At 35.3% G+C, this 23,997-nt stretch overlaps 4 protein-coding genes across 13 annotated transcripts in view; 2 read left to right on the forward strand and 2 right to left on the reverse strand.

Moving 5' to 3' along the window:
* LOC127063350 (serine hydroxymethyltransferase) overlaps positions 1 to 3,809 on the forward strand; it is a 3,854-nt gene extending 45 nt beyond the window's left edge. The window contains exons 1-6 of one of the 3 annotated variants that reach the window (XM_050993015.1): positions 1 to 201; positions 2,013 to 2,206; positions 2,296 to 2,507; positions 2,568 to 2,892; positions 3,003 to 3,502; positions 3,633 to 3,809. The exon at positions 1 to 201 is cut by the window's left edge and continues 45 nt beyond it. In XM_050993015.1, the coding sequence (XP_050848972.1) occupies positions 2,016 to 2,206; positions 2,296 to 2,507; positions 2,568 to 2,892; positions 3,003 to 3,502; positions 3,633 to 3,799 (1,395 nt within the window). In that variant the 5' untranslated portion in view covers positions 1 to 201; positions 2,013 to 2,015 and the 3' untranslated portion in view covers positions 3,800 to 3,809. Of the gene's footprint in view, positions 202 to 255; positions 1,213 to 1,539; positions 1,804 to 2,012; positions 2,207 to 2,295; positions 2,508 to 2,567; positions 2,893 to 3,002; positions 3,503 to 3,632 lie in introns of those variants that run through there. The other 2 variants (XM_050993014.1, XM_050993016.1) reach the window with 2 other exon arrangements.
* A 369-nt stretch (positions 3,810 to 4,178) lies between these two features.
* LOC127063354 (Golgi to ER traffic protein 4 homolog) lies at positions 4,179 to 8,414 on the reverse strand. The gene is made up of 6 exons (XM_050993027.1): positions 7,735 to 8,414; positions 7,574 to 7,652; positions 6,980 to 7,214; positions 6,764 to 6,902; positions 6,542 to 6,682; positions 4,179 to 6,455 (listed from the first exon to the last, which is right to left on the reverse strand). The coding sequence occupies exons 1-6, from the start codon at positions 7,845 to 7,847 to the stop codon at positions 6,206 to 6,208; spliced, it is 957 nt and encodes a 318-aa protein (XP_050848984.1). The 5' UTR covers positions 7,848 to 8,414; the 3' UTR covers positions 4,179 to 6,205.
* On the forward strand, positions 8,403 to 14,121 carry LOC127063351 (uncharacterized). Of its 4 annotated transcripts, none has more exons than XM_050993018.1 (7): positions 8,403 to 8,527; positions 9,472 to 9,714; positions 9,818 to 10,196; positions 10,279 to 10,669; positions 10,764 to 10,886; positions 11,188 to 11,320; positions 11,406 to 14,121. In XM_050993018.1, the coding sequence occupies exons 2-7, from the start codon at positions 9,473 to 9,475 to the stop codon at positions 11,452 to 11,454; spliced, it is 1,317 nt and encodes a 438-aa protein (XP_050848975.1). In that variant the 5' UTR covers positions 8,403 to 8,527; position 9,472; the 3' UTR covers positions 11,455 to 14,121. The 4 variants fall into 4 exon arrangements, with proteins under 4 accessions (XP_050848975.1, XP_050848977.1, XP_050848974.1 ...); XM_050993017.1 differs by lacking the exon at positions 8,403 to 8,527 and adding an exon at positions 8,629 to 8,819; XM_050993019.1 differs by lacking the exon at positions 8,403 to 8,527 and adding an exon at positions 8,814 to 8,950.
* The window catches only part of LOC127063353 (protein-L-histidine N-pros-methyltransferase), a 30,460-nt gene continuing 15,888 nt past the window's right edge, over positions 9,426 to 23,997 (reverse strand). The window contains exons 3-7 of one of the 5 annotated variants that reach the window (XM_050993024.1): positions 15,185 to 15,397; positions 14,127 to 14,723; positions 11,122 to 11,260; positions 10,744 to 10,868; positions 9,426 to 10,414 (exon numbers count right to left, since the gene is read on the reverse strand). In XM_050993024.1, the coding sequence (XP_050848981.1) occupies positions 14,186 to 14,723; positions 15,185 to 15,397 (751 nt within the window). In that variant the 3' untranslated portion in view covers positions 9,426 to 10,414; positions 10,744 to 10,868; positions 11,122 to 11,260; positions 14,127 to 14,185. Of the gene's footprint in view, positions 10,415 to 10,739; positions 11,261 to 14,126; positions 14,724 to 15,184; positions 15,398 to 23,997 lie in introns of all 5 variants that reach the window. The other 4 variants (XM_050993026.1, XM_050993023.1, XM_050993021.1 and 1 more) reach the window with 4 other exon arrangements.

Below are 23,997 nucleotides of genomic sequence, written 5' to 3' on the forward strand. Positions count from 1 at the left end.
GAGTAAAAACAGTTGCGTAAAAATAAATTAAAAAAGAAAAAAGGAAAGAAGTACCCAAGTATTGCGACCCCATGCATCGAGTTATGCAAATACGATAACGTGGTTATGTGGAAACTAGTAACTCGGTACAAGTCGAAGGAAAACGTTATTAGTGATAAAAATATTGTTTAAAGAGAACTAACCAAACTGGAAAATCAACGGGTAATAAAATAATCTGTGATTGTGTATGTTGGATCGGTAAACTACTTTCAAAATAACTCTCTCGTTTGACGAACGTATTCGAAAGTAGTCGATCTTGGACGATTGAACACACACATATATATATATATACACACATATCGTTTCTTTTTAATCGTATCTTGAAGAATTTTCTTGAATTTTGTGATATAGATATCTAAGATAAGAAATTCATTGAGATTTTGAAGATATTTTGTTCTTTCTATTTCTTCTTTTTCTTTTTTTTTTTTTCTTTTCGTTAATCAATAAATTGATGTTGTTGTTGGATATCGTTAACAGATGGTGTTGTACTTTTTAATACGTATATACGTATGTACGTTATCACATCAAATTCGAGTAGGTTCTTATCAATGGGATAATGGAATGAACGAATTTCAGAAAAAAGATTAGAGAAACGCATCGTACGGAGATCGATTATTTTCCGTTCACAATTTAATGATTTGTGTTTTCTCCTGGAGGATGTGAAAACGGCGAAAAATTAGAAAGGTTCTGCTCTAATAGATTAGTAGTCAGAAACCTTATATGGAACAGAGTTTATACTCAGATATATCGCTCATGATCTCGTAAACGAATTATTATCGAATTTCAAATTTTTTTTTCCCGCGATCTACAAAATTTGTTTTAGGTTATCCCATAAAGTTATCTAGTACAGATTAGGTAAAGTACAAATATCAGAAGTGAACCATCTTTGGATCCGTGTGTTAGCAATAAAAATTATTCGAAACATTTGTAATTGAAAATTATTTTAATTACGTTAGTTTATCCCTATCGTCGAATTTTAAAATGTTTCGCACGTGCTTTAATTTAAATCGTCGCGGCTTTCAACTGGTACAAAAAAACTTGCTTCTTAAACGAGCAGGCGGCATGAACGGCGTCGAAATTCTTCAAGGATATATTTTTAACGATCATTACACTTCCCATAAGAGTTTCCATGTTACTACACGTGCAACCACTTGTGGCGTTTCGAATCAAAAAGTAAGAAATTAACCTTTCTCCTTTCTTTTAAATAATTATCTTATAATCATCTTATTTTTATCTATACATATGTGTATATGTACATATATATATTTTAAACATATGTGTGTATATATATATATATTATTTTATAATTAATATTTATAAAAGCTTCGAACGATCTTCCTTTTAATAATTGACAATTCAAATCTTTTCCAAATTCAGTTCGTATTCCGATTGATTTTATAGAAAGATAACTTTCAAAAAATGTCGTTAATGATAAATATCTTTCATTTTGAAAAGATTACAATTTTTATCACTGTATCATTTAAATAATCAATAAGAATGAAAGCTTATTATAAGAACGTGCACAATCGATTAATTTTCTTAGATTTTGATTCATAATCAATTAATTTTGCAAGATTTGTAGGAAATGTCAAATATCTTTAATTTTTTATTCGAATTCACAATGATCATAAGTTTTAAGATAAGTAAAATAAATAAATGTGTTTATCATTGTAAAGGCATTTGAGTCAATAAATCGTGTCAAGGGTTATCCTCGAAATTTTTCGTAATATATAAGATTAAATTAATAAATAAAACTCACATAAGGTAGGACATTTTATCATTCGTCGTGAAGCCTTCGTATTGTTAGTACGTTCTTAAGATTCGCGATAAACAAATTTTTGTCGTTGTTGTCTTTTTTTCCTTTTTAAATATACGTGCGAATAAATTTTCACTTTACGATTTTTGCCAGTTAAAATTTTTTTATTATTTTTCTTTTTTTCTTTTTTTTTGTTTATTTGCATACTGTGGGATAGACGATGCCGAATATTCTATATGGTAATGTCTGGGAACTGGACCCAGAATTATTTAAGTTAATGGAAAAAGAAAAAAAACGTCAACACTCTGGCCTTGAAATGATTGCCAGTGAAAATTTTACATCTCTTAGCGTATTACAATGTTTAAGTTCTTGTCTTCATAATAAATATAGCGAAGGTCTTCCTGGACAAAGGTATACTATTGTTTTAGTTTATATCATCATCGTTAAGATTTCATTTTATTCTAATAAGATAAAATTTATCTGTGATCTGACGATACTAGATATTATGGTGGAAACGAATACATAGATGAAATAGAAATGTTAGCACAGAAACGATCTTTGGAGGCATTTAATTTAAATCCGGAAGAATGGGGATGTAATGTACAACCTTATTCAGGAAGTCCTGCTAATTTTGCGGTATACACAGGATTGTTAGAACCACATGGTCGTATCATGGGTTTAGATCTTCCTGACGGAGGACATCTTACGCATGGTAAGAATCGTATGTTTGTAGTTTTATATTTCTTATAATAATTGTAATTGTATTCTTTAGGATTTTTTACTGCGACCAAGAAGATTTCAGCAACATCTATCTTTTTTGAATCAATGCCTTATAAAGTTAATCCTGAAACAGGTTTAATTGATTATGATAAATTAGCAGAGGAAGCACAATTGTTTAAACCAAAAGTTATTATAGCAGGAGTGTCTTGTTATAGTAGATGTTTAGATTATAAAAGATTTAGAGAAATTGCAGATCAGAACAACGCTTACTTGTTCAGTGATATGGCTCATGTGTCCGGTTTAGTTGCAGCAGGTTTAATTCCTAGTCCATTCGAGTACAGTGACGTTGTCTCAACTACAACTCATAAAACTTTGAGGTTAATTAATACAAAATGTTACAAAACAATTTAATGTATCATACATTTTATGCGTGTAAACTTAATGTATATGTGACTATAATGTTTCTTTTTTTTTTTTGTTTTAACAGGGGTCCTCGTGCTGGTGTCATTTTTTACAGGAAAGGTGTTAGAAGTGTTACAAAAGATGGACAAAAAATTATGTATGACTTAGAAAGTAGAATTAATCAAGCAGTATTCCCAGGACTTCAAGGTGGACCTCATAATCATGCAATTGCTGCCATTGCTACAACAATGAAGCAAGTTAAAACACCTGAATTTCTAGCTTATCAAAAACAAGTCATTGCTAATGCAAAGAGATTGTGTGCTGGTTTACAAAATCTTGGTTATAAGATTAGCACTGGAGGGACCGATGTTCATATGTTATTAGTAGATTTAAGGCCCTTTGGAATTACAGGTTCTAAAGCAGAAAAAATTTTAGAAGAAATTTCGATAGCATGTAATAAGAATACTGCTCCTGGCGATAAAAGTGCACTTAATCCTGGTGGCATTAGATTAGGGACACCAGCACTGACTACACGTGGTCTTAAAGAAGAGGACATAGACAAAGTTGTGGATTTCATAGATAAAGGTGAATTAATATCATGTTCTTATCTAAATGAAAATGTAGTTTTATCTAATCATATAATAACTTGATTAAACTTATATATATATATATATATATATATATATATATATATATATGTATGTATGTATTTTAGGATTACTATTATCTAAAGAAATAACGAAAATTTCTGGACCTAAACTTGCAGACTTTAAGCAAGTATTGAATACTAATGCTGATATTAAAGCTAAAGTTGCTGTATTAAAAGAGAAAGTAGAAACTTTCTCTCATCAATTTCCAATCCCAGGAATTGAACAATATTAATTATTTTTATCAAATAATCTCATATAAATCTAATCCTTATATTTAGTAATAAGAATATTTTTTGAATATATACAATAATTTTATAATTAGTATATTATTAATATATTTTATAAAGGTTGTATTATGTATTTTAGTATATTATTCAGAAATGATTGATATCCAAAATAATTGATATTATTTTTGTTAGATTTACTTATTATTATAAATATGTATGTCAATAAAATATCACTTTATGTTATAATTTAATAAATATAGATTTTTTTAAAAAAAGTAATTTATCAAATGTGTTCATTTGCAAATATTAAATATGTTCAATTATAACAAATATACATATATATTCTTTTTTTCTTCAAAAGGTATGTAAATAAGAAAGTAATAATTAAAAGTTAGCATTTATTTCTAATGTTCTGGATCATAGATTGCATTACATATTGCAGTTCAGTATATTCACTGATTTTTTACTATATAACACATATGTGATAATTTATAATGTAATATTTTTTGCACACAATATCCGAGGGTTTTTACACTCAAGATTATATTGTTATTATTACATGAATTTGTAAGAAAAAAAAAAAAAAATAAAAATAACAAAGTATCTTCGAAATATTAAGTTGTAGTTTTCTTTTCTGTAGTTCTCTGATAATTCCTACCATAAATTGTACATGTCAATAATTATCTAAATTTATCTTTATATTATATGTATTTATTTATATCTATATATAAATTCGTTACCGTGCTAAAATGGTTTAATTTGTTATTTATCCATTAATTATTTTATTTATGGTATGAAGCCTATAACTGATACATTTATAATAAATTTCACACTCAATTTATACACCTAACATCTGCAGTTTATCTTTGTTTTGTAGAGCATGATATGAATGACTTCTTTACAGATATTAACAATCATATTAGACAAATTATAATTAGTTCGAAAATAAAGTAGGAATACAGGAACTGGTCAAAGTCATTTATGCCCATTAATTTGTGTCTTCGCTTTATAAAACTTTGCTGTTATTAATATTTAATGTTTTAATTGTAATATCTTAAAATAATGATTAAATGATTCGAGTTAATTTTAGCGGATCTTAAACATAATTGTATATATTTGTACATTATTTCTTTCTGCCAGTTATATGATAATTATGTTTTCTAATATTAGATACCTGAATTTATTGTATATTTCTGGATGTAACATTAGCATTTTTTTAATGAAATCATAAATAATGAAGAATATTTAAAATTTAAACATAATTTTGTTTTTGTTTCCCCAAAACATAATTTTTGTTTTTTTTAATAATTATCAATCAATACTCTAAATATTGCAAAAATATTTTTTATATAAAATATACTTACAATTATATTAACAAATTTTTTTTTTCTATTTTTGACAAAGATACAACATATTTCTTCATGAAATAAAAGAAACATAAATGTATATTTCAATGATTACACCCACAAATTACAAGAAATAAATTCATTATTTTTGCAATAACCGAATATTCTATATATATATACACATATTTATAGAATAATATATACGAATGTATTTATTACAAATCTAAGATTTCAATTAAGCATTATTTGTTTTTGTTTAATTTTCTTTACACCAATATTATAATTATTTTTAATATTATCATTTCATTGTTCACGACCACTTTATTTCTTTTCTTTTCTTTTTTTTTTAACTTACGCAATATTAGAGATTAGTGTTAATTGTAAAAGTTCCATTTTTGTGTAATGGCAGATTAAAATAAATAAGTATTGCTTGCTACTACAAATTACAATTTACACTCAATATTTATACGAGTGATTAAGAATCTTATATCGGAAGTTACAATGTTACGATTACGTCAGGTTTATTTGTCTTGCGATGTAGCTTATATAAAATAAATCTTTGATCTAACAATTACGCGCAAATACATGCTTTAGTGATTATATGTATGATAAATAGGACATTATTGTTAATGACATATTCATCACCGTGTTTTAGTCGGTGATTAGCCTGTATCTGCTGAATTCATTACAGCTAGTGCAAAATGATTTGTAACTAGGTATTAATATTTCATAATGACGTGTATTTATTCATTGTCCATTTAAAACTGCTTTAAAACTGGAATATTAGTACATAAAACAGATTATTTTTTGGGCTATTTTGAATTCAGTATATACATGCCACAATATTTTTTAAAATCCTTTCGACATTCTTCCCCCACATACTTTCATACCTAAGGCTTCTGCATCTGTTTCCTGAAATCTATACTGCACCACTTCTTTTAAAATTTTAAGATTGCAGGTATATGATGGAGAGATACAGGAGCTGAAAATATCTGGGACGAAGGCATAAAAAAGATTCAGTATTTACTACTTGTATCACACTGCCCAGTGTTGTCTAACCTTTAATCAGTCAAGTTCTTGTGTCGCGTGCGACGTCGATGCTATATTTCGCTGTTCATCGTCGGAATCCTCTTCTTCTAAACCATTAAAAAATGATTGCAAAAGTGACCCAAATAATCCAGTATTACGAGGACGTGGTGGTGGAACATTGAAGAACAACTGGCCTATTTTATCTAAATACTGGCGATAACAGGGATCTCTGTTCAAGGATATCTGATATTGATCGCAAAGAACTGTGAAAACTCCTAATTTACCGCTGGAAAAATGAAATTAAAATTATAATGTAAAGGGGGATTTAAAAATTATGATTTAAATTTCTTTATGTACTTTAAATATACTAACCTATCAATTGTTTTTAATAAAAAGAATAGAAAGTTCAATAAAGGAAGAAGATACGGTGGACCGCTATTTATTTTTGGATGTCGAGAAGTATAAGAATTAAATACTTCTTGCGCAGTTTTCTTATTTTGTAAACAAAGGTATCTGTAAGATATGAAACAAATAAAATTAATATCGCATTGTGAAAGAATTCTAATATATCAAAAATAACTTTTGAATACATACTGCAAAACTGCTTGGGCTATAAAAAGGTCTATCTCATTTGAATATCCACGTTGTTCATGTAATTCTACTAACATTGCGGCACATCCAGAACCATCTTTACTATATATGAAATGTTGTCTAGCCATTAAATAATTTTTCTCTAAACAATAAAGGGAATGCGTTCAATGGTATGTCAATTAAGACTATCGTTATTTATCTTTTTGTTTTCTCTTTTACCTCTCCAAAATACTTGTGCTATTCTTTGATGTAATTCAGGGTCTCCAGTTTTATGATTTGTTCCTTTCGTACTCCATCGAAGAGCCAACTGTACAAACGATTCTCTTTCAGGAGAAAAGGGACTCATTAAACTAAACAAATGTGTTATTTTTTCAAAATATTCCGATGATGGTTGTGACTCTGATTGCATTAAAACGTTTATCAGTAAAATTCCTAAGTCGGCTCCACTAGCATGCTGCAAAAATATAATTGTAATATATAACTAGTGCTTCAAAAGGCAGTTTCTCTAATAATTTTTAACACAAATAACATTTACAAAATGTTCATGAGTTACCATAGAATGTTCTAGAATCATTTTTCTTATTGATATTGAATAAACAAGAGCTATACAAGGCAATATATAAATAGAAGAAAAATGACTTTGAAATAGTATATAAAATATCATAATGTTTATGTCAGTACAGTTTAAATAAAGACTATAATTAGAAATGTCGACTTTTTACATGCATACAAATCTAATATGTTCGTTTTATCGAAAAAATATTTTCAATAATTTGCTCGCTACGTTTATGATATTTTCCATTTTTAAAATACCTGTTCGTGCTGTAGCAAAAGTAAAGATCCATTGTACAATAATTCCAATAATTCTGCATATTTTTTCTGTCCGAGATATCTAGACAAAAAGGTTAGGTGATCATAATGATCGTACGAAAATCATAGTTTGATCGTGCACACGAATGATCTAATAAACTTACCTGAAATATAAAGTTCTGTACATTTGATGAGCTTCATAATAATTTTCTGAATTAATAGATGCTTCTAATTTTGCTAAAACTCGCTGAACACCGTGATTATACCGCGAGGCCATGTTTATGCTTAATAGGGATGTTTTTATTTATCAATTGGCAGTCACGATATTATTTTTGCGATTGGTACCATTGCTATTCGATTAATAATCCGGTCAACGAATTTACAAGTATATCAAAGTTCAAATCTAACATATATTACGACATATGAGTTACAATCTCAATCATATCGAACCTTGTACGATTTCGTTACATATTAGAACTAACCAACTAAACCGATCATTTAACCATATAAATAATTATGAAAAATATCGAAATAAATACTCGTACGGGTTATATATCCCGTATATATATATATGTCTTACCGATGAACATTATCTATTATTAAATAGACGATAAACGATATGACAATTATTCGTTAATAAACATTAATTTACGATACATATACTATCGTACTTTTAACGTTACATGGATGTTAAGGATGGATGAAAAAAGTCAAAGTGGTGGGAAGGAATTACGCGTTGCGCACTGTTGCTAAAAGCGGTCCATACGTAGCGCATATGTATGAACTGTCATATATAGTATCAGTAACAAAAGATAAAGTAATATTGATAAATGCGCAAAGCGTCGTCGCGTCTCCTGTGCCGAGCGGCGTCCGCGCTAGTCGGCGCGCAACAATGAGTCCGTTTTCGGAGCTAGAGCGAGAGTGGGCGAGAGAAAGAGATTGGTGGTAGGAGTGCGGGTGAGTGGGAAGGAAGGAAAGTGGTGGGGGGAGAGAGAAGGAGGTAACGTGGAGGGAGGAGAGGTAGTCGCGTGTAGGGAGTAATGCGGTGGGAGCGCCTCTCGCGGTAAACCGGCGAAACTATACTCGCGGAAATAATTATCGCGATTTATGTTATTTGCAAATACGAACGGGGATTAATTAATCGCGGTAACATGTCGAATAGAAACGATTAGGGAGCGAACGGGTGTCGTCGCCGTTGCCAGCTTCCTGTCGATAGTGCGAGTGAAAGGAGTTGGCTGCCCGGTGCGGGGTGAGTCCTGAGAAAACGTTCGTTCCCCTCCCGCTTTTCTTAAAGGGGGGCGGTGGCTCGTACAAATGTTTTTTTATCGTTTCGTTGCCTCCGCACCCTGGCACGCTCTGGCGATAACAATGGCCGAATACGTAAGACCATTCAAGTTTTCGATAACGATCGCCACTGTTGCCGATATATCGATGGCTAGAATCTATATACTAACTACCTCGTTCGGCGACAGTGTATGCGATTGTTGCACGAATCTTTAGCCCTGATGCGCCCTGTTGCACGTGCGACTGCCTCATTTTGAAGAATGCGTGATCTCTCTTCGCTATGAACCACCCACTATATACTTCTTTTTTTTTCTTTCTTTCTTTCTTTGTTAGAACAATCCATTTTTTCTTCCACGAATTGTATCGTAGTCGTAACGATTTCTATGATTTTTCTTCAGAGATATATAAATTTACTTGAAAGCATTTTTGATATTTCTTTTTCTTGCCCTCTTTCTCTTTCTTTTCCCATCTCATGTAACTTTGATCTTACACACGTATGCATACAAGAAAATTTAAGGATCAGACTAAACGCTTTAATTTTATAGTTTCTGTTAATGCAAAGATCGTTCAATTGATTATATGACGAGGTTTTATTATTGACTTTATTTTGTATATAGAATGGACTTGGCAGAAACTATGAAAAATATTGTTGCCAAAGGTATGCAAACAGAGATGGGTCCACCGGGTGGAGGTTCTGGATATCCTGGTAACCCCAGCAGTGCGGGATATGTAACAGAGAAAACGTATATGTTAATTCAAGCATATTTGCAAACTAAAAGTTGGAATCCTAGCATTGAATTGTTACAATGCATAGCCGAATACAAGGATGGATCTATAATACCAAGTGCTGCGTACTTACAGTAAGAATAAATATATTCTTTTTTGATATATCCATATATTTTATATTCTTCTTGCTTGATCGACGAAGAGTTATCTTTAATATTATTTTTAACGTATATACAGAATGATGGCATCTAGAATGGCGGTAGATTCACAAGGAAGATTAGTTTTGAGAGAAAATGGGAAAATAATATTACCTTATGAACATTTTGCCAATGCTGTGATGATGAAGCACATAACTGGGCCACAGGGTATACATTTGGGACTCGAGGGAACAGTTAGGGCCGTTATGGAATCTTATACAATCGGACGAGAATATTTTGGAATGGAGAAGGAATTTATCATCGAGGTTGTACAGAATTGTCCAAATCCAGCTTGTCGGTATAAGAATCAGTTCGAGATGCAAAAGATGGGCCACATGGCACCTACGTATATTCAAGAGAATGAAGCTACCACATCCCTCTTACGTACAGGTTTTCCGCATAATACAGACTTTCAACCGGTAAGCGTATAATCTTTTCTGTCTTATTACAAGACCATGATCGGCGCGTGTGTAATAAATATTTTATTACTTTTTATAACAGGCTTTAAGCGGTGCTAATCCTAATACGCACTTACCCATCGGAACTGGTGCAGACATGTCAGAAATGAGAGGTGGTGGAAACCAAATGAATATACAACGTCCACCGAGCCGTCCATCTTTAAATATTCCACATCGGCCTGTGTCTCAAGAAAAAAAAGTATCAACCAATAAACAGCATTATGAGTCACTAATATCTAATATTCCTATATCTGATCACAAATTAACAGAATTTTTACGAACAAATCTGGATAATTTGGACAGTCTTAGTGGACTTGGGCTAGGTAATCTTCAAAGTTTAAGCAATGCAAATAAAGATCTGTTAGCTTTACACAATGGTGCTTGGTCGTTAGAAAATGAAAAGGGTTCACGTTCGAGTTCTTCTAACTTGGAAGGTAAATTGAAAATGGATAAAAAAATATCGTTTTTTTTTTTTATATTAGAGTAAGCGGATGTTTTACTTACTAACTTTTATGATTTTTGATTTAGTTGGACAAGAAAAGATAATTAGAGCTTATACAGAAGTTATAAAAAACACGGCCAGGATGAAGGCTTGTATACGTCCTGCAATGTGCAAACCATATGGAAAACAATCTGAAGCATTACAAAAAAGTAATCACACTATTTTTTAATTCCATATATATATATATATTTTATATATTTTATATATATATAAAATATATATTTATATTTTTTTTATATTTATTATATTTATTATTCGTGGCACATGTTAGTTTCATATTGTATTAGATATGATTAAATATATTATAGTAGATTTTTGAAACCAAAAAAAAAAAGTAGTAATGGCCACTAATATCGATTAATTTATTTTGTAATTTTTGCTTACATATTTCTTTCTTTCATTGTGATGTTTATCGTTGCATTGATTAATTGGTATTATTAATCGGCGCAGCTTTGGTCGATACGATACAGCTTGTACAATCTCTGAGAAGTATTATACCACCACCTATTATACCAATCGTGAGCTGGAAAAATGAAGATAAACATCGGTTAGATCATACCGGTACTCCTTATCTTCCGGCATTGTAAGTACATATACAATAATAATATGACAAAAAAGAATATTTAAAGAATATTCATAACAAAAGTTACACATTTTATTTTCTATAGAAAAGCTGGTGGATTAGAAGAATTATGCGAACAGCGCAAGCTAGACTAGATAATAGTCCTAGCTTAAATAGTATAAGACCAATGTTTCGTCTTTGCGCTCTATGGTGTTCTAGTCAGAAAGTGTATATGAGAGGGTTGTTTAATTTATTATAAACAACCCAAAAGGATTGCTCAAAGTTGTTGGCATTTAGGACTTCAAATACTAAGAGACAAAACGAGTCATGCGTGGACTGTGATAAACGTGGGTAGCAAAGAAATTTATATGTAGAAATGAGAATAACTCACGGCGTTAAATTAGAAATTCAGGTTTAGCATTACCTTGTTATTATCATTTGATTTTACGTTAGAAATTTACCTATGGAGCTTATATAAATCGAATCGGTTATGTTCTCGTCTATTTATAGTTGATATTGTAGATTATTTTAATAACTCGCCACTTGTGTTCCAATGATTACCTGATTAAAAATATATTACAGTTTTCTAAAAATGATCTATATGTATACATTTACGGATTTATAATTATCATCGGTGCAAAGAATAGACATTAATCTGTGGTAAATTTAAGATTTTATAATTCGTACGATCGGACAAATATTACACACGACGATGCATTGGAAGCTTTAAAGCACAAAGAAGGAATTGTGATTCCATAAATACTCATTGTATTATTTAGATTTTGTATGTTTGTTAAACTTAGTAAGAGAGAGAGAGAGAGTGAGAGAGAAAGAGAGGGAGAAAGAGAGAGAGAAAGAGAGAGAGAGAGAAAGAGAGAGAGAAAAGAATTTATTATTTATGTTATATAAAAATGAAAAAGAGAGATCTGATCGAGAGTTCAACGTTTATGATTATTACTAAATACGCATCTTTGCATTCTCTCGAAAGGTGCATTTGTTTTAATATTTATTTGTAGAGTTATAAAGAAAAACATATATATTGTTGTTATTTCTAGTTTTATTAATTATAAATGTCTACAATCTATGTATAAGAGGAAGTATAGGTAATAACACGATATATAAGCTCCATAGGTAACGTGTGACACGTGGTTTGCACATTAGACTTGATTGAAAAAAGAAAAAAAAAAAAGCCGATAGATATTTGTTGAATGATAAATTATTTCGTTATTATACGATAACATCGAAAGAAAATAAATTCTAGTTGTGTCTTTAAAATTGTGGTTGGCGTCGACGTTAAATCATTTTTTATCGTCTATCGAATATTGATTAGAAACTTTTTTACCTCTGTCGATCGATACCACAACGTAATTTATAAAAATTAGGTCCTTTTAAATAATATTTTTCATTAGATTTTGTTGTTGATAAAAAAAAGAGAGAGAGAAAGATTGTGAGAGAGAGAGAGAGAGAGAGAGAGAGAGAGAGAGAGAGAGAGAGAGAGAGAGAGAGAGAGAGAGAGAGAGAGAGAGAGAGAGAGAGAGAGAGAGAGAGAGAGAGAGAGAGAGAGAGAGAGTGAGAGAGAGAGAGAGAGAAAGTAATAGTTTGAAATTTCATCGTTATAAACGCATTTCTACGATGGTGAAATGTTTCCTTCTCTTTCTTATTAATATTTAATATTAAATATAAATGTGTATACACACGATTATACGAATGTGACGACATTGGAGTGCGTGTGAAAAAAATCTTGTTTAAGTGTGCGTGGTCGATGAGCGTTAATAACTTTGGCTATAAAATAGCAAAATTTTATATGGACGCGTCTCTATATTATAACTATCGAAATACTAACGTTTTTTCTAATTACGTTTATACGAATGTGTCTTCTGCATTTGCAGCTACTAATATCGTGCCGATCACGTTTGCGTTGATTATATACTTTCAATATGAAGCTGCTAGTTTAAAATACGAAACGCTGAACAAACAACAACGACGAATTGCGTACGTCGATTCACTTACCGTGTATTTCTGGATTAAATAGATGGACTCATTTCTCTCGTAGTAGTTATTATAAAAGAAAAATGATGAAAAATAAAAATAAAAAAAAAAATATATATATATACATAATAAAAAAGAAAAAGGTAAAAAAAAAAAACAAAAAAATAAAGAAATAAAAAAGTAAAAAAATAAAAAAAGGAAAACGACAAAAAAAGAAAAAGGAAGAAAAGAAAAGAAAAAGAGAAAAAAAAAGAACAAACACGCAAACTTTGTGACCGTTTGTCTTGCTGTCGAAGATTATCGACGTAATTAAGCATATCCATGACTAAGTCTCTTTGCAACTATACCAAATTGAGAAGAAAAAAGAGAGAGAGAGAAAGAAAAGAAAAGAAAGAGAAAAAGGAAGGAAGAGAAAGAAAAAAAAAGGGAGGAAAGGAGCACCCGTAAGGTATATATATATCTGAGTAATCGTTCAATCGAAATGTAGACCTTCGAAACGACCTATAAATCGATGTATGATAGGTTCCTCAGTGATATATACCTATCCGAAAAAGCGTATTGTTCTTCTCTATCGCGTCGTTTTATCGATACCGTAATTCGCATACACGTTACACAGCACACTCTAACTTTGACAGTAAGATGATTGTAAATTGCGCACCGTTGTTCGTCGATCCGGTTATTAAACCGGACACGATCAACGATATCGTGCACCAACGCTATCGCCTGTGTCTGCACACTAAGCTCTCGTTGTCGCTTGCCAGTATTGCTCCTCTGTACTCTCGCATTATTCTATTCCATGACTACTGCGATTATTAAAGTTTTTACAAGTGTGACTCGCCTTTATAACGTTATCCAGATCCATAGAATATTTCCTTTTCCTAGGTTCCCGTCATATAGTTAGGCCAATCCTTGTTTCACCGTGCATCTCCTTAACGTAATCTTCGTATTCGTTGTACACCGTGTCCTAAAAGATCCTTCTTCGATCAGTCGAATTCTACGACATTCGCTATCAACAATTCGCAGGATTTTTTTTTTTTTACTAACTGGTACAACTTCCAGGACGAAGACGACGTCGTCGAGAAAGTAATAAGCCTGACCCAGGTCACCTTCGCATAGATAAGGTAGTTTACTCCATGCCAAACATCTTAGGCCCAACGGTGCGAAGACTCTGTCGACTAGTCCAGCGATCTGACCTTCCAAGCCATTTCCCTTCACTGGTAGGTACTCCGATGGTTTGTGATCACCTCTCTCACCTACTTCGACGTATGGACTAAAAGGTAATACCAGGGCAACCACCAGTCGACCTCCTGCTGTCAAGGACGTTCTGAATTGTCTTAACAAACTGTTTGGACGATCGCAACGATCGAGCAAATTCAAGCAAAGGATCACGTCGAAAGGGCCAGCTTCCTCGTGCCATTTATCGACGTCCAATACTCTGTAGAAAATATTTCCTTTATCTTTGAAATTTCACACGAAACAGATTTTCAGAGGCTGAAGTTGGGAGTTGGTAGGAGGAGGAGGAGGAGGAGGAGGAGGAGGAGGAGGAGGAAGAAGAAGAAGAAGAGTAGGAGGAAAAGGAGGAAGAAAATATCTTCGATAGGATTTAGTCGCGACTGAAAATCGTTTTGGGAAAGGGCGAACGAATGTCTATAAAATGTTATACGAGTACATCGCACCCTTCGCTCGCTCACTTAAAATTCGAGTAACCATCGGGAACTGTTACGTCCTCAGACGCGAGGATATAAAAGTATCGTAAACTTCTACTTCAATCAATTCGATGTAATAAATTTTGTTTTCTATACTTTCTCTCTGTAGAAATCTATTCTCGATCTACGTAGAAAATGAATATGCCAGCTATCTTACGGAAAAATATAAATCGATCATTTTTCTACATACGTGAATTTTCGTTTGGACAATGCCCATCTCATAGGTGGCGAAATATCCGTAGCGTATACTCTATCGAATAGATGAGCCACGTGTGCAGTGGTAGCACCATCGCCAGCTCCCAAATCTACGAGTGAATTCCAAGGACCTTTGAACCCGCTAGCTTCCATCAATTTTTCGAATTGCTCGCTGGAGAAGACGTGCATTGAACCTCGGCCTAATAATCTGTGATATAAAACAAACAGAAACTTAGCATATTTATCTCTCTCTCTCTTTCTCTCTCTCTCTCTCTTTTTGATCTATATACACATATATATGAAATCGATGATGATTTTAAGCATTTTCAAGATCCACGGTTACATTTTGAAATACCCGAGAGTGTCTTTGATAGATACTCGTGCGAACTAAATTCACGAAGGAAATCGATCAATGCCTGTTACGAGGAACGCGGAATTTTGATCATGCGTTTGGTTACCCTCGGCGTTATAAATAAGGCGATGGTGGTCCAGGACTCTCCTCTTCCACCGATGCTTCTCCTCGATTTGCTCTTCTTTCAGCTTCATTCCCTATCCTCCCCGCGCGTTCGACTGGACCGGTGGCATCGATTAACGAGCACCTCCTGGCCCCCATTGAATAATAAATAAAAATAAGAAAAAGAGAGAAAAAGAGAGAGAAAAAAAGAAGAAGAGTTCTGGCTGAGGAAAGCACTCGGAGACCCTACTTGCCGCATTGTTCGTAGCATCCTCGAAGCTTCTCTATCTTTCTCCTTACCACATGGTTCTTCTTCTTTTTTTTTCTCTCTCTCTCTCCCTCTTTTTCTTTCCTGCCTTCTGTCCTTTACATTCTTCGTTTTGCTCGTAACGTCGAGCCAGCAACGCCTTGTAACCACCACTGGCGACGAGGGAGACAACGCGAAAGAGATGGAGGGAGCGTATCGAAAGAAGCAGATGCGAGAACTCTTACACGTAAATCGTGATTCGTTTCTAAGAGTATTGCATTGGAGTATTTATCGGAGGATTTGAACTTTCAAAAACTCCAAGATACAAATAAAAATGTTAATCAGATCATATTGGATAATTAACGATGTCATTCTATCGTAGATCGTCATTGTATAAATATTCTATATATTTTTAATTATCAGACAAGAAATATTCTAATTTTTTTAATTCGTTTGATTATTACGTGAATGTTTTAAATATGTTTAAATTTTCTATATATATATATATATCTTTTTTATTTATTTTTTATTTAGTCAACATCAGATAATTCGAGGAAGAACACACACGTACACGTATACGTGCGCATACAGACACACACACACATACATACACACATAGAAAACAGTTCCTTTTATTTACCCTCAGGAACGTGTTCTCGTCGGACCACTTTAGTCCACCTTGCTCGTTCTCTTTGGCCTGTCCGAGAAAAGACGAAGAGAAAAGTAACGGGCGGCCGACCAAAGAAGCGCCCTTAATTTCGGTCCTGGCGTCGTGCGGTCTAGAGAGAACTGAACCATTCTCCCCCCTGAACATCCTTGGATTTATAGCCGACCGTTCAGATCTTTTCGGATTCAAAGAGAATTTGATTAACGTTATACTGGTTGGTTATATATTAAACGATTTTGAAAATTATTTCATTATTTCATTCCCCAATATTCTATTTTAACAACGATGTAACACGACTCATCATTAATCACGGATCATGGTTCAAACGAAAGTTCATATCTAAATCTAATAAAAGAGTTAGAGAACGTTATAATGTTATTCACCGAAAGTTCATGAAAATCATTGAAATATATTAGCAAAAGGTAGAACGTTAACGTTTCATCGTGATCTCGAAAGTTCATGAAAATCATTGTATTCTTGCGTAAGATCGATCGATAGAATATATGATCGAAGATGTATCGATAAGAATGTTGGTCGTTGTCGAATCATTTACATCAGAGTCCACCTACAATCGGTTGAAAGAGAAAGAGAAAGACAGAAAGAGAGAAAGAGAGAGAGAGAAAGAGAGAGGGAGAGAAAGTTTCGGTTTCAGTGTGTCTTCTTGCCTTTTATCGGCCGGGGGTCTCTACGCTGGCCGCTCGTAAAATACCCTCGAGGGGGTAAGCGAGCGAACGCGTAGTGTTAAAGAGGCGCTCGGAGGATCGTTTACCTAATAATAGCAATAATATGTAAATGCGATGCGTATCGAAACCGCCATCTAAAGAATCCACTCTGCTCCAGGTCTATTGTTTGCAAATCCTTCGTTCGTTCGTTCGTTCGTTCGTTCGTTCGGTTTCGATCCGTGCTGTTGTTCCCTCTCTCTTCTTCTTCTCTGTCTCTCTCTCTCTGTCTTCTTCTTCATTTCTCCTCTTTCGCATTTCTCCCCTTATTCCCTTCTTCCTACGGTCCAGCAGTCCTCCTCCCTTCGAATCGAACGTATTCGTCGAACGACGCGCGGAAACGTACCTACGTACATGAGAGCTCCACGTGCGCCGATAACTTATAGCGATACAGAGAAGAACGTAAAGATGTTAGCGAGAAAAATAGAGATAGATAGATAGATAGATAGATAGATAGAGAGAGAGAAAGAGAAAGAGAAAGAGAGAGAGAGAGAGAGAGAGAGAGAGAGAGAGAGAGAGAGAGAAATGCGAAAAGTATTTTGCTTGTGAGTAAGGATTAATAACGCTTTGATATTTCTTCTTCGTCGGACTTCTATGTACCTATTTATTAAACATTAATTGACTTTTTTTTCTTTCTTTTCTTTTATTCATCTTCTTCTTTTTTTTTAGTACAATATCACGAATGACAATTTCGATTAGAATTATATATATACTTCTTATACGCTCTGATTATCGACACTTGAAGTGAAGGATGATGGAGAAAATTTTCTATTCGTAATATTGGAAATTACGAATTACTAAAGACATAGTGATAAAAAAAAGAAAAAGAAAGAGAGAGAGAGAGAGAAAGAGGGGGAAAAAAATATGAATTTCTTTCTTAGAAGATTCATTTCTTCGTTCGAAGAGAAAGAGAACATTATTGTTCGGATCCTTTGATAAATAAAAGATGGTGTGTCGTGCGTTCGAGTCAAAGGTCAAGGTGGTGAACGATAAAGCAAGTCGGACAAGTCCTACGGTAAAGGCTATGGACGGGTAAATGGAATTCTATGGAATTCAACGAAACTAAGTAAGTAAGTAAGTAAGTAAGTAACTAAGTAAAAGTAAATAAGAAAGAAAGAAAGAAAGAAAGGAATGAAGAAAGGAATGAAGAAAGGAATCAAGGAAGGATGGAAGAAAGGAAGGAAGGAAGGAAGGAAGGAAGGAAGGAAGGAAGGAAGGAAGGAAGGAAGGAAGGAAGGAAGGAAGGAAGGAAGGAAGGAAGGAAGGAAGGAAGGAAGGAAAATCTTGAAAAAAAAGAGATAGAGAGAGAGAGAGAGAGAGGTATACTACCCTTCACCGTCCAAGTAGCAGAAACGACGGAGAGTCGACGGCTGGCTCGTCGAGTCTCTCACCCCTTCGTGCTATTACACGATCGACGTTGCTCTCCTCGCTTCGCACGCGCAACAACGAGAGATATGTGCTTGTCGTTGGACGAATGGAAGGGAAGAAGGAAGAAGGGAGTGAGCGTGAGCGTGAGAAGGAGAGAGAGAGAGAGGGAGAGAGAGAAAGAGAGAGAGAGAGAGAGAAAGAGAGACGAGAGAGAAGAAGAAGGGAAATCGGTCGTCCTCGGTCGTTTTCGCGAGAGTTCGCGAGTCCTCTGAAGGAGTAAGAGGAGGGAGAAAAAGAGGGAGAGAAAGACGACGGTGTCTCGTTAGTCCTCTCTTCGATCCTTCTATCTTTCTCTCTCTGTTTCTCTTTCTCTCTCTTTCGACGTAGTTATAACCTCTTCCTCCTCCTCCTCACCTTTACTTGTCGGAGGGGGTGTGAGAAGGAGAAGGAGAAGGAGGAGAAGAGAGGAGAGGAGAGGAGTATAGGAGGAAAGGCACGTCACCCTGTGCTAGGGATGCTGCGCTGGTAGGCGTGGACCACGGACCACCCCGGTACGCGAGATTTGGAGGGGAGGCCACGCCATCGACGGAGATCGGAGTAGGAGGATGACCCTCCGAGTCGAGCTGGACGGAGGAGAGAGAAAGAGAGAAAGAGAGAGAGAGAGAGAGAGAGAGAGAGAAAGGGAGACGAGCGAAAGAGGCTGAGGGGGGGAGCCCGGACTCGCTCACGGACAATAATTATTATTATACCCGGCAGAGTTTTGCAAATGCTCTTCTTCGACGATGGAGGAGGAAGGAAAGGAGAGGGTTTAAGGGGGGAGAGGGAAAAGGAGAGAGGGTGGGAGGGAGGAATGGTCGAAGGGTGGGTGTGCTCGCCCGTTATTTCGCTCGGCTTTGCGAGAATAGCCGACCAGTGTGCAAGAGAAAGAGAGAGAGAGAGAGATAGATAGGTAGATAGAGAGAATGAGAAAGAGAGAGAGAGAGAGAGAGAGAGAGAGGGAGGATTCTTAAACGGGATCGTTATGCGAGTCTTTCGGGAACACACGCATACGTGCACACTTTTCTTCTTCTTCTTCTCCTCCGTTTTCTTTTCTATCCTCTTTCCTTTTTCTTCTCTTCTCTTCTCTTTTCTCTTCTCCTCCCTCACAGCCATCCCTGTCGTTTCCAACCCTCTCATAGTATACTGGCCACCCTCACACATCGCTTTCGTTTCGTCCCTGTAGAAAGCAACCCCTCTACTCGATTCGCCGACCTGCTCGTTTCTTTTCTCCTACGTCTTTTAATTTCTCGGCTCGACTCGCGAGAAACTACTAGTAATACTACTACTATGCTGCTCCGGCTGCTACTACTATTATATTACTAGTACTACTACTATTACTTCGTTACTCTTTCTCTCTCTCTTTCTATCTCACTCGTTTCTTCGAGATCTTCCGCAGTATTCCAAAGCCGATCCCAGCGACGCTGCATCGGATTTTACGATCGTCGATCGATCGATAAAGGAGCGCGAGGTAAATGGAATTAAGTAGGATCGTAAAATCCTTCGTCGTGTCGAGCTCGCTTCTTCGTGCGGGATTCGTGCGAGCCGTGTATTCTAATCTCTCTAGCAGCTCTCCTTTTTTTTTTCTTTCGGCAAAAAAAAGGAAGAGATATTTTTTTTTTTTTAGTAATAACGATTCGATATCTTTGAAATTTCTTTTTCTTTCTTTTTTTTACCATATCTTTTAATTACATAGGTGTGTGTGTGTGTGTGTGTGTGTGTGTGTGTATACGCACACATACATCGTCAATTTTTCTTTGCGATTTTGTTCCCTTCATAATATGAACGTATAATATTTCTTTTCCTTTTTCCTTTTCTTTTTTATTATAGTTGTTACCATCATAAAAAAAATAGTACTTTCGCATCGCGCAAATCCCAATGGTACGTTTGTAAGAACGTTTCTGAATTTTAGACCACTTTAAACACCGTGATTCGAGCGCGAGGCTCGGGAAACCACCGTCGAGAGTCGTAAAGGAACGTAAAGGAAGAAACTATGGGCGTCGTGCGGTGGTCCTCGTCGTTCAACAAGATCCAACCATCTCGGAATAAAACGTGGCCTTTTTACTTTTAGAAGAGACACTTCAGAGAAAACGCAATGACGTCTGCCAGTCTTTATTAAGCGACAAAAAACTTAGTTGACTTTTCCTTCAATCTCTCGTTTTCTCTCTCTTTTTCTAACTCGCGTAATTTTATTCTCACCAAGCGAGAATAATTTCGGGGATTATAAAAGTTTTCGAATTATCGTCAATAATAAACTTTCTTCTTTCTTTTTTTCTTTCTTTTACTAGTAACATTACCAACGTTTCTAAAAAAAAAAATTTAACCAATTATCCTTTTCTTTTTTCATCTAAGCTCTGTCCTATGCTCTTTTTTTCTGTTTTTTTTTCTTCTCTCCTTTTTCTTTTTAATTCGAAAAAAATTCAATAAAAAATTGGATATCAATAAAAGAAAGATGGTAGTCGATACGAGCAACCATGGAATCGATGAAGTCAAGAGGGGTATTTGTTAAGGTGGACGCGTCTATAGACGAACGAGGAAAGAGAGAGAAGGATAGAAGTCGTGTCCAGTTTTTACGTGAACGCTAAAGGACTCTTCGATCGCGTTTGCGAGGATCACGTCGATGTATTTTTACCTTTGATACGTTCAGGGTTGCGCCTGGATGATCGATCGAACGTACATATATATATATATATATATATATATATATATATGTATGTGCGTATATATGTTTTGTAAAAATGAAAATACTAAACGATCCTTAATGCAACCCTTTTAGAAAGTAGAAGGAGAGCTTGAAACGAACATCTAATTCACGTGCAACACAAAGGGAGGGTGGCTTTGACATCCGGTGACATTTCATTTTGTCAAGGTAAAGGGACATTTTCAATTAAAAATATAATATACACTTCGCGTGTTACTCGTAAAAGGGTAATAACAAAAAATACTACCCTTCACAATCAACAACGTAATGCCTCACGTCCCATAAAAAATATCTTTTAAAATTAATGAGCGCAATCATAAGGATCTCTAACTCGAAAAGAACAACAACAACAAGAGTCTCAATTATCTTCATCGTATTTATCCACTGGTTAATTAATTCAATTACCAATCTTAAAGGAGAATGAGGTAGTACGAGCAAATAGAAATAATTCGATGAAATTGTAAACGCCCCCTTTTTGCTTCAAGTTAAAAGACTGTCAGACGAGTTTGGCCACTCCCTGGGCGGTGCACGATTCTAAAAGGGTTAATGAGCAATTAGCACGGCGCAAACTCCTCTATCCTTATCTCTCTCTCTCTCTCTCTCTTTCTCTTTCATTCTCACTCTTTCTCTTTTGAGGAAACGCCACCCACTGGGTTTTAATTAACGATTGGGGCGTCGATGCTCCAACCACGAGAGAAGAAAGTTTCTAAAGGCAGATAAAGATAGAGAAGAATTTTCTTCTCTTTCTTGTATCTGAGAGGGTTAGAAGACAGAGAGAAAAAGAGAGATAGAAAGAGATAGAGAGAGAGGTGAGGCGGTGCCGATACGTTTTCCTTCGAGGGTGCGAGGAGCCGCGCCTGCGCTTTTCGATTAATTACGGAGAGGGTTGCCAATCGGAAGAAAACACCAACGGCCGACCCTCGCCGCGCAAACGCGCTAATGATAATTACTGACCAACGAACTAACGGCTGTCTCGACGGACCAATCGGAGGATGCTGTGGGGATAGTAAAAGAGAAAGAGAGAGAAAGAGAGAGAGAGAGAGAGAGAGAGAGAGAGAGAGAGAGAGAGAGATCGAAGGTAGCTTTCAAGAGACAAGAACGACAATATTTCTTTCTATTTTCTTACGTGGATTAAAACCTTCAAATAAATATATTTCTATATTAAATATTAATATATTAATTTGTTCGTTTGATCTTCATTGATGAATATTAAATTACGAGTTCGAGTTCAGTTGAAAAATAAAATTTTACAGATGTGATCGTAGGCGTAATGAGTAGTAGTAATTATTGAAGACGGTGGTCCGTCAATTTCCTTTTTTTTTTGAAAATTTTATTATCTTTATTTATTTATTTGTCTTTTACTTGTTTTTTCCACTTATTGATTTCATCTCAGGTTCCCATATTCTGTCACGTGGGGGACAGATGGTCTACCGTCATAGTGTCTAAATCATCGACTTATTCGACGATAAGTTGTAAGAGCTCGGGCTCTAACCCTTGGTCAGGCTCGTCAGAGATAATCGGCGTAATCTTTTCCCGCCAACATTTGTTCCCGACGTTGCTTCCGGAAAATGAGCGATTCGTGTTAACGAAAAAAGGTATAGCCCGATTCCCACGCGATACGAAATTACACGTGGCTCTCCTGTTCGCTCATTAAAATCGTATTTACCTCTTTCCGTATAGCCCGAGACAACGACTACGACAACGATAACGACGACGACGACGACGACGACGACGACGACGACAACGTTATGTCCATATCCGGATTGTCATGACGATGAGATACGTTCAATGAACTGCACCTACCGTAAGAGAAACGTTCCTGAGATGCTACGCGCGTTAGGTTCGGCAACGATTCGTCATAATAATCATGAGAAAATCGAAAGATAGAAATGATGATCTATCTAACGTTTTGCGATCATTGATTTTGCGCAAGAAAGAGGGTGGATGGGGGAGGGAGAGAGGGAGGTTCGGGGACACGCCATTCGTCAACTTGAAAAAGAGAAAAGAAAACACTTAGGTGAAGCTAAGAAGGAGGAGGAGGAGGAGGAGGAAGAAGAAGAAGAAGAAGAGAAAGAGGAGGAAGAGTAGGAGTAGGAGTGGGAGTAGGAGGAGAAAGAGGAGATGGAGGAGGAGGAGGAGGAGGAGGAGGAGGAGAAGAAAAGCGAAAGAGTTAAGAAAAAAGTTTAAAGCTGGATTCCACAGGAATAGGGCAAATAAGGGCTCGAATCAAGGCCCTCGAAAGGATGGGATCGCATTCGTATGCAGTATGCATTCGGCGGAGATATTAAGGACAAAGCTAAGATTCCTGTCACCCTTCGCTTCGGAGTTTAAAAAGGGAGCTTCAGCGGTGAAGAGACAGGGAGGTAACAGGTGGCGTGCGGGACTAAACGGACTCCTCTCTTCATCCGAGTGCCTTCAAGCCACTTCGGCATCCTCCTCCTCCTCCTCCTCCTCCTCCTCCTCCTTCTCCTCCTCTTTTATCTCATCCTCCCTGCAACGCCGGAGATCGAGACAAAAACTGGCCATCGAGCCATCCCGTCTGCTCTTGCGAACCTCTGCAGAATCTCCATCTTTCTTTCTCTCTTTCTCTCTCTTTCTATTTCTATCTTCGTTGAT

This window comes from Vespula vulgaris, chromosome 4 (assembly GCF_905475345.1).
Source record: "Vespula vulgaris chromosome 4, iyVesVulg1.1, whole genome shotgun sequence".
Lineage (NCBI taxonomy): Eukaryota > Metazoa > Arthropoda > Insecta > Hymenoptera > Vespidae > Vespula > Vespula vulgaris.

Excerpts from the sequence above, each read along its gene's own strand:
- LOC127063351 (XM_050993018.1), top strand. The coding sequence starts at position 9,473 with ATGGACTTGGCAGAAACTATGAAAAATATTGTTGCCAAAGGTATGCAA. Across the intron at positions 9,715-9,817 it reads CCAAGTGCTGCGTACTTACA|AATGATGGCATCTAGAATGG; the intron begins GTAAGAATAAAT and ends ACGTATATACAG. Across the intron at positions 11,321-11,405 it reads ACTCCTTATCTTCCGGCATT|AAAAGCTGGTGGATTAGAAG; the intron begins GTAAGTACATAT and ends TATTTTCTATAG.
- LOC127063354 (XM_050993027.1), bottom strand. The coding sequence starts at position 7,847 with ATGGCCTCGCGGTATAATCACGGTGTTCAGCGAGTTTTAGCAAAATTA. Across the intron at positions 6,903-6,979 it reads AGCACAAGTATTTTGGAGAG|AGAAAAATTATTTAATGGCT; the intron begins GTAAAAGAGAAA and ends TTTATTGTTTAG. Across the intron at positions 6,683-6,763 it reads ATAGCCCAAGCAGTTTTGCA|ATACCTTTGTTTACAAAATA; the intron begins GTATGTATTCAA and ends CATATCTTACAG.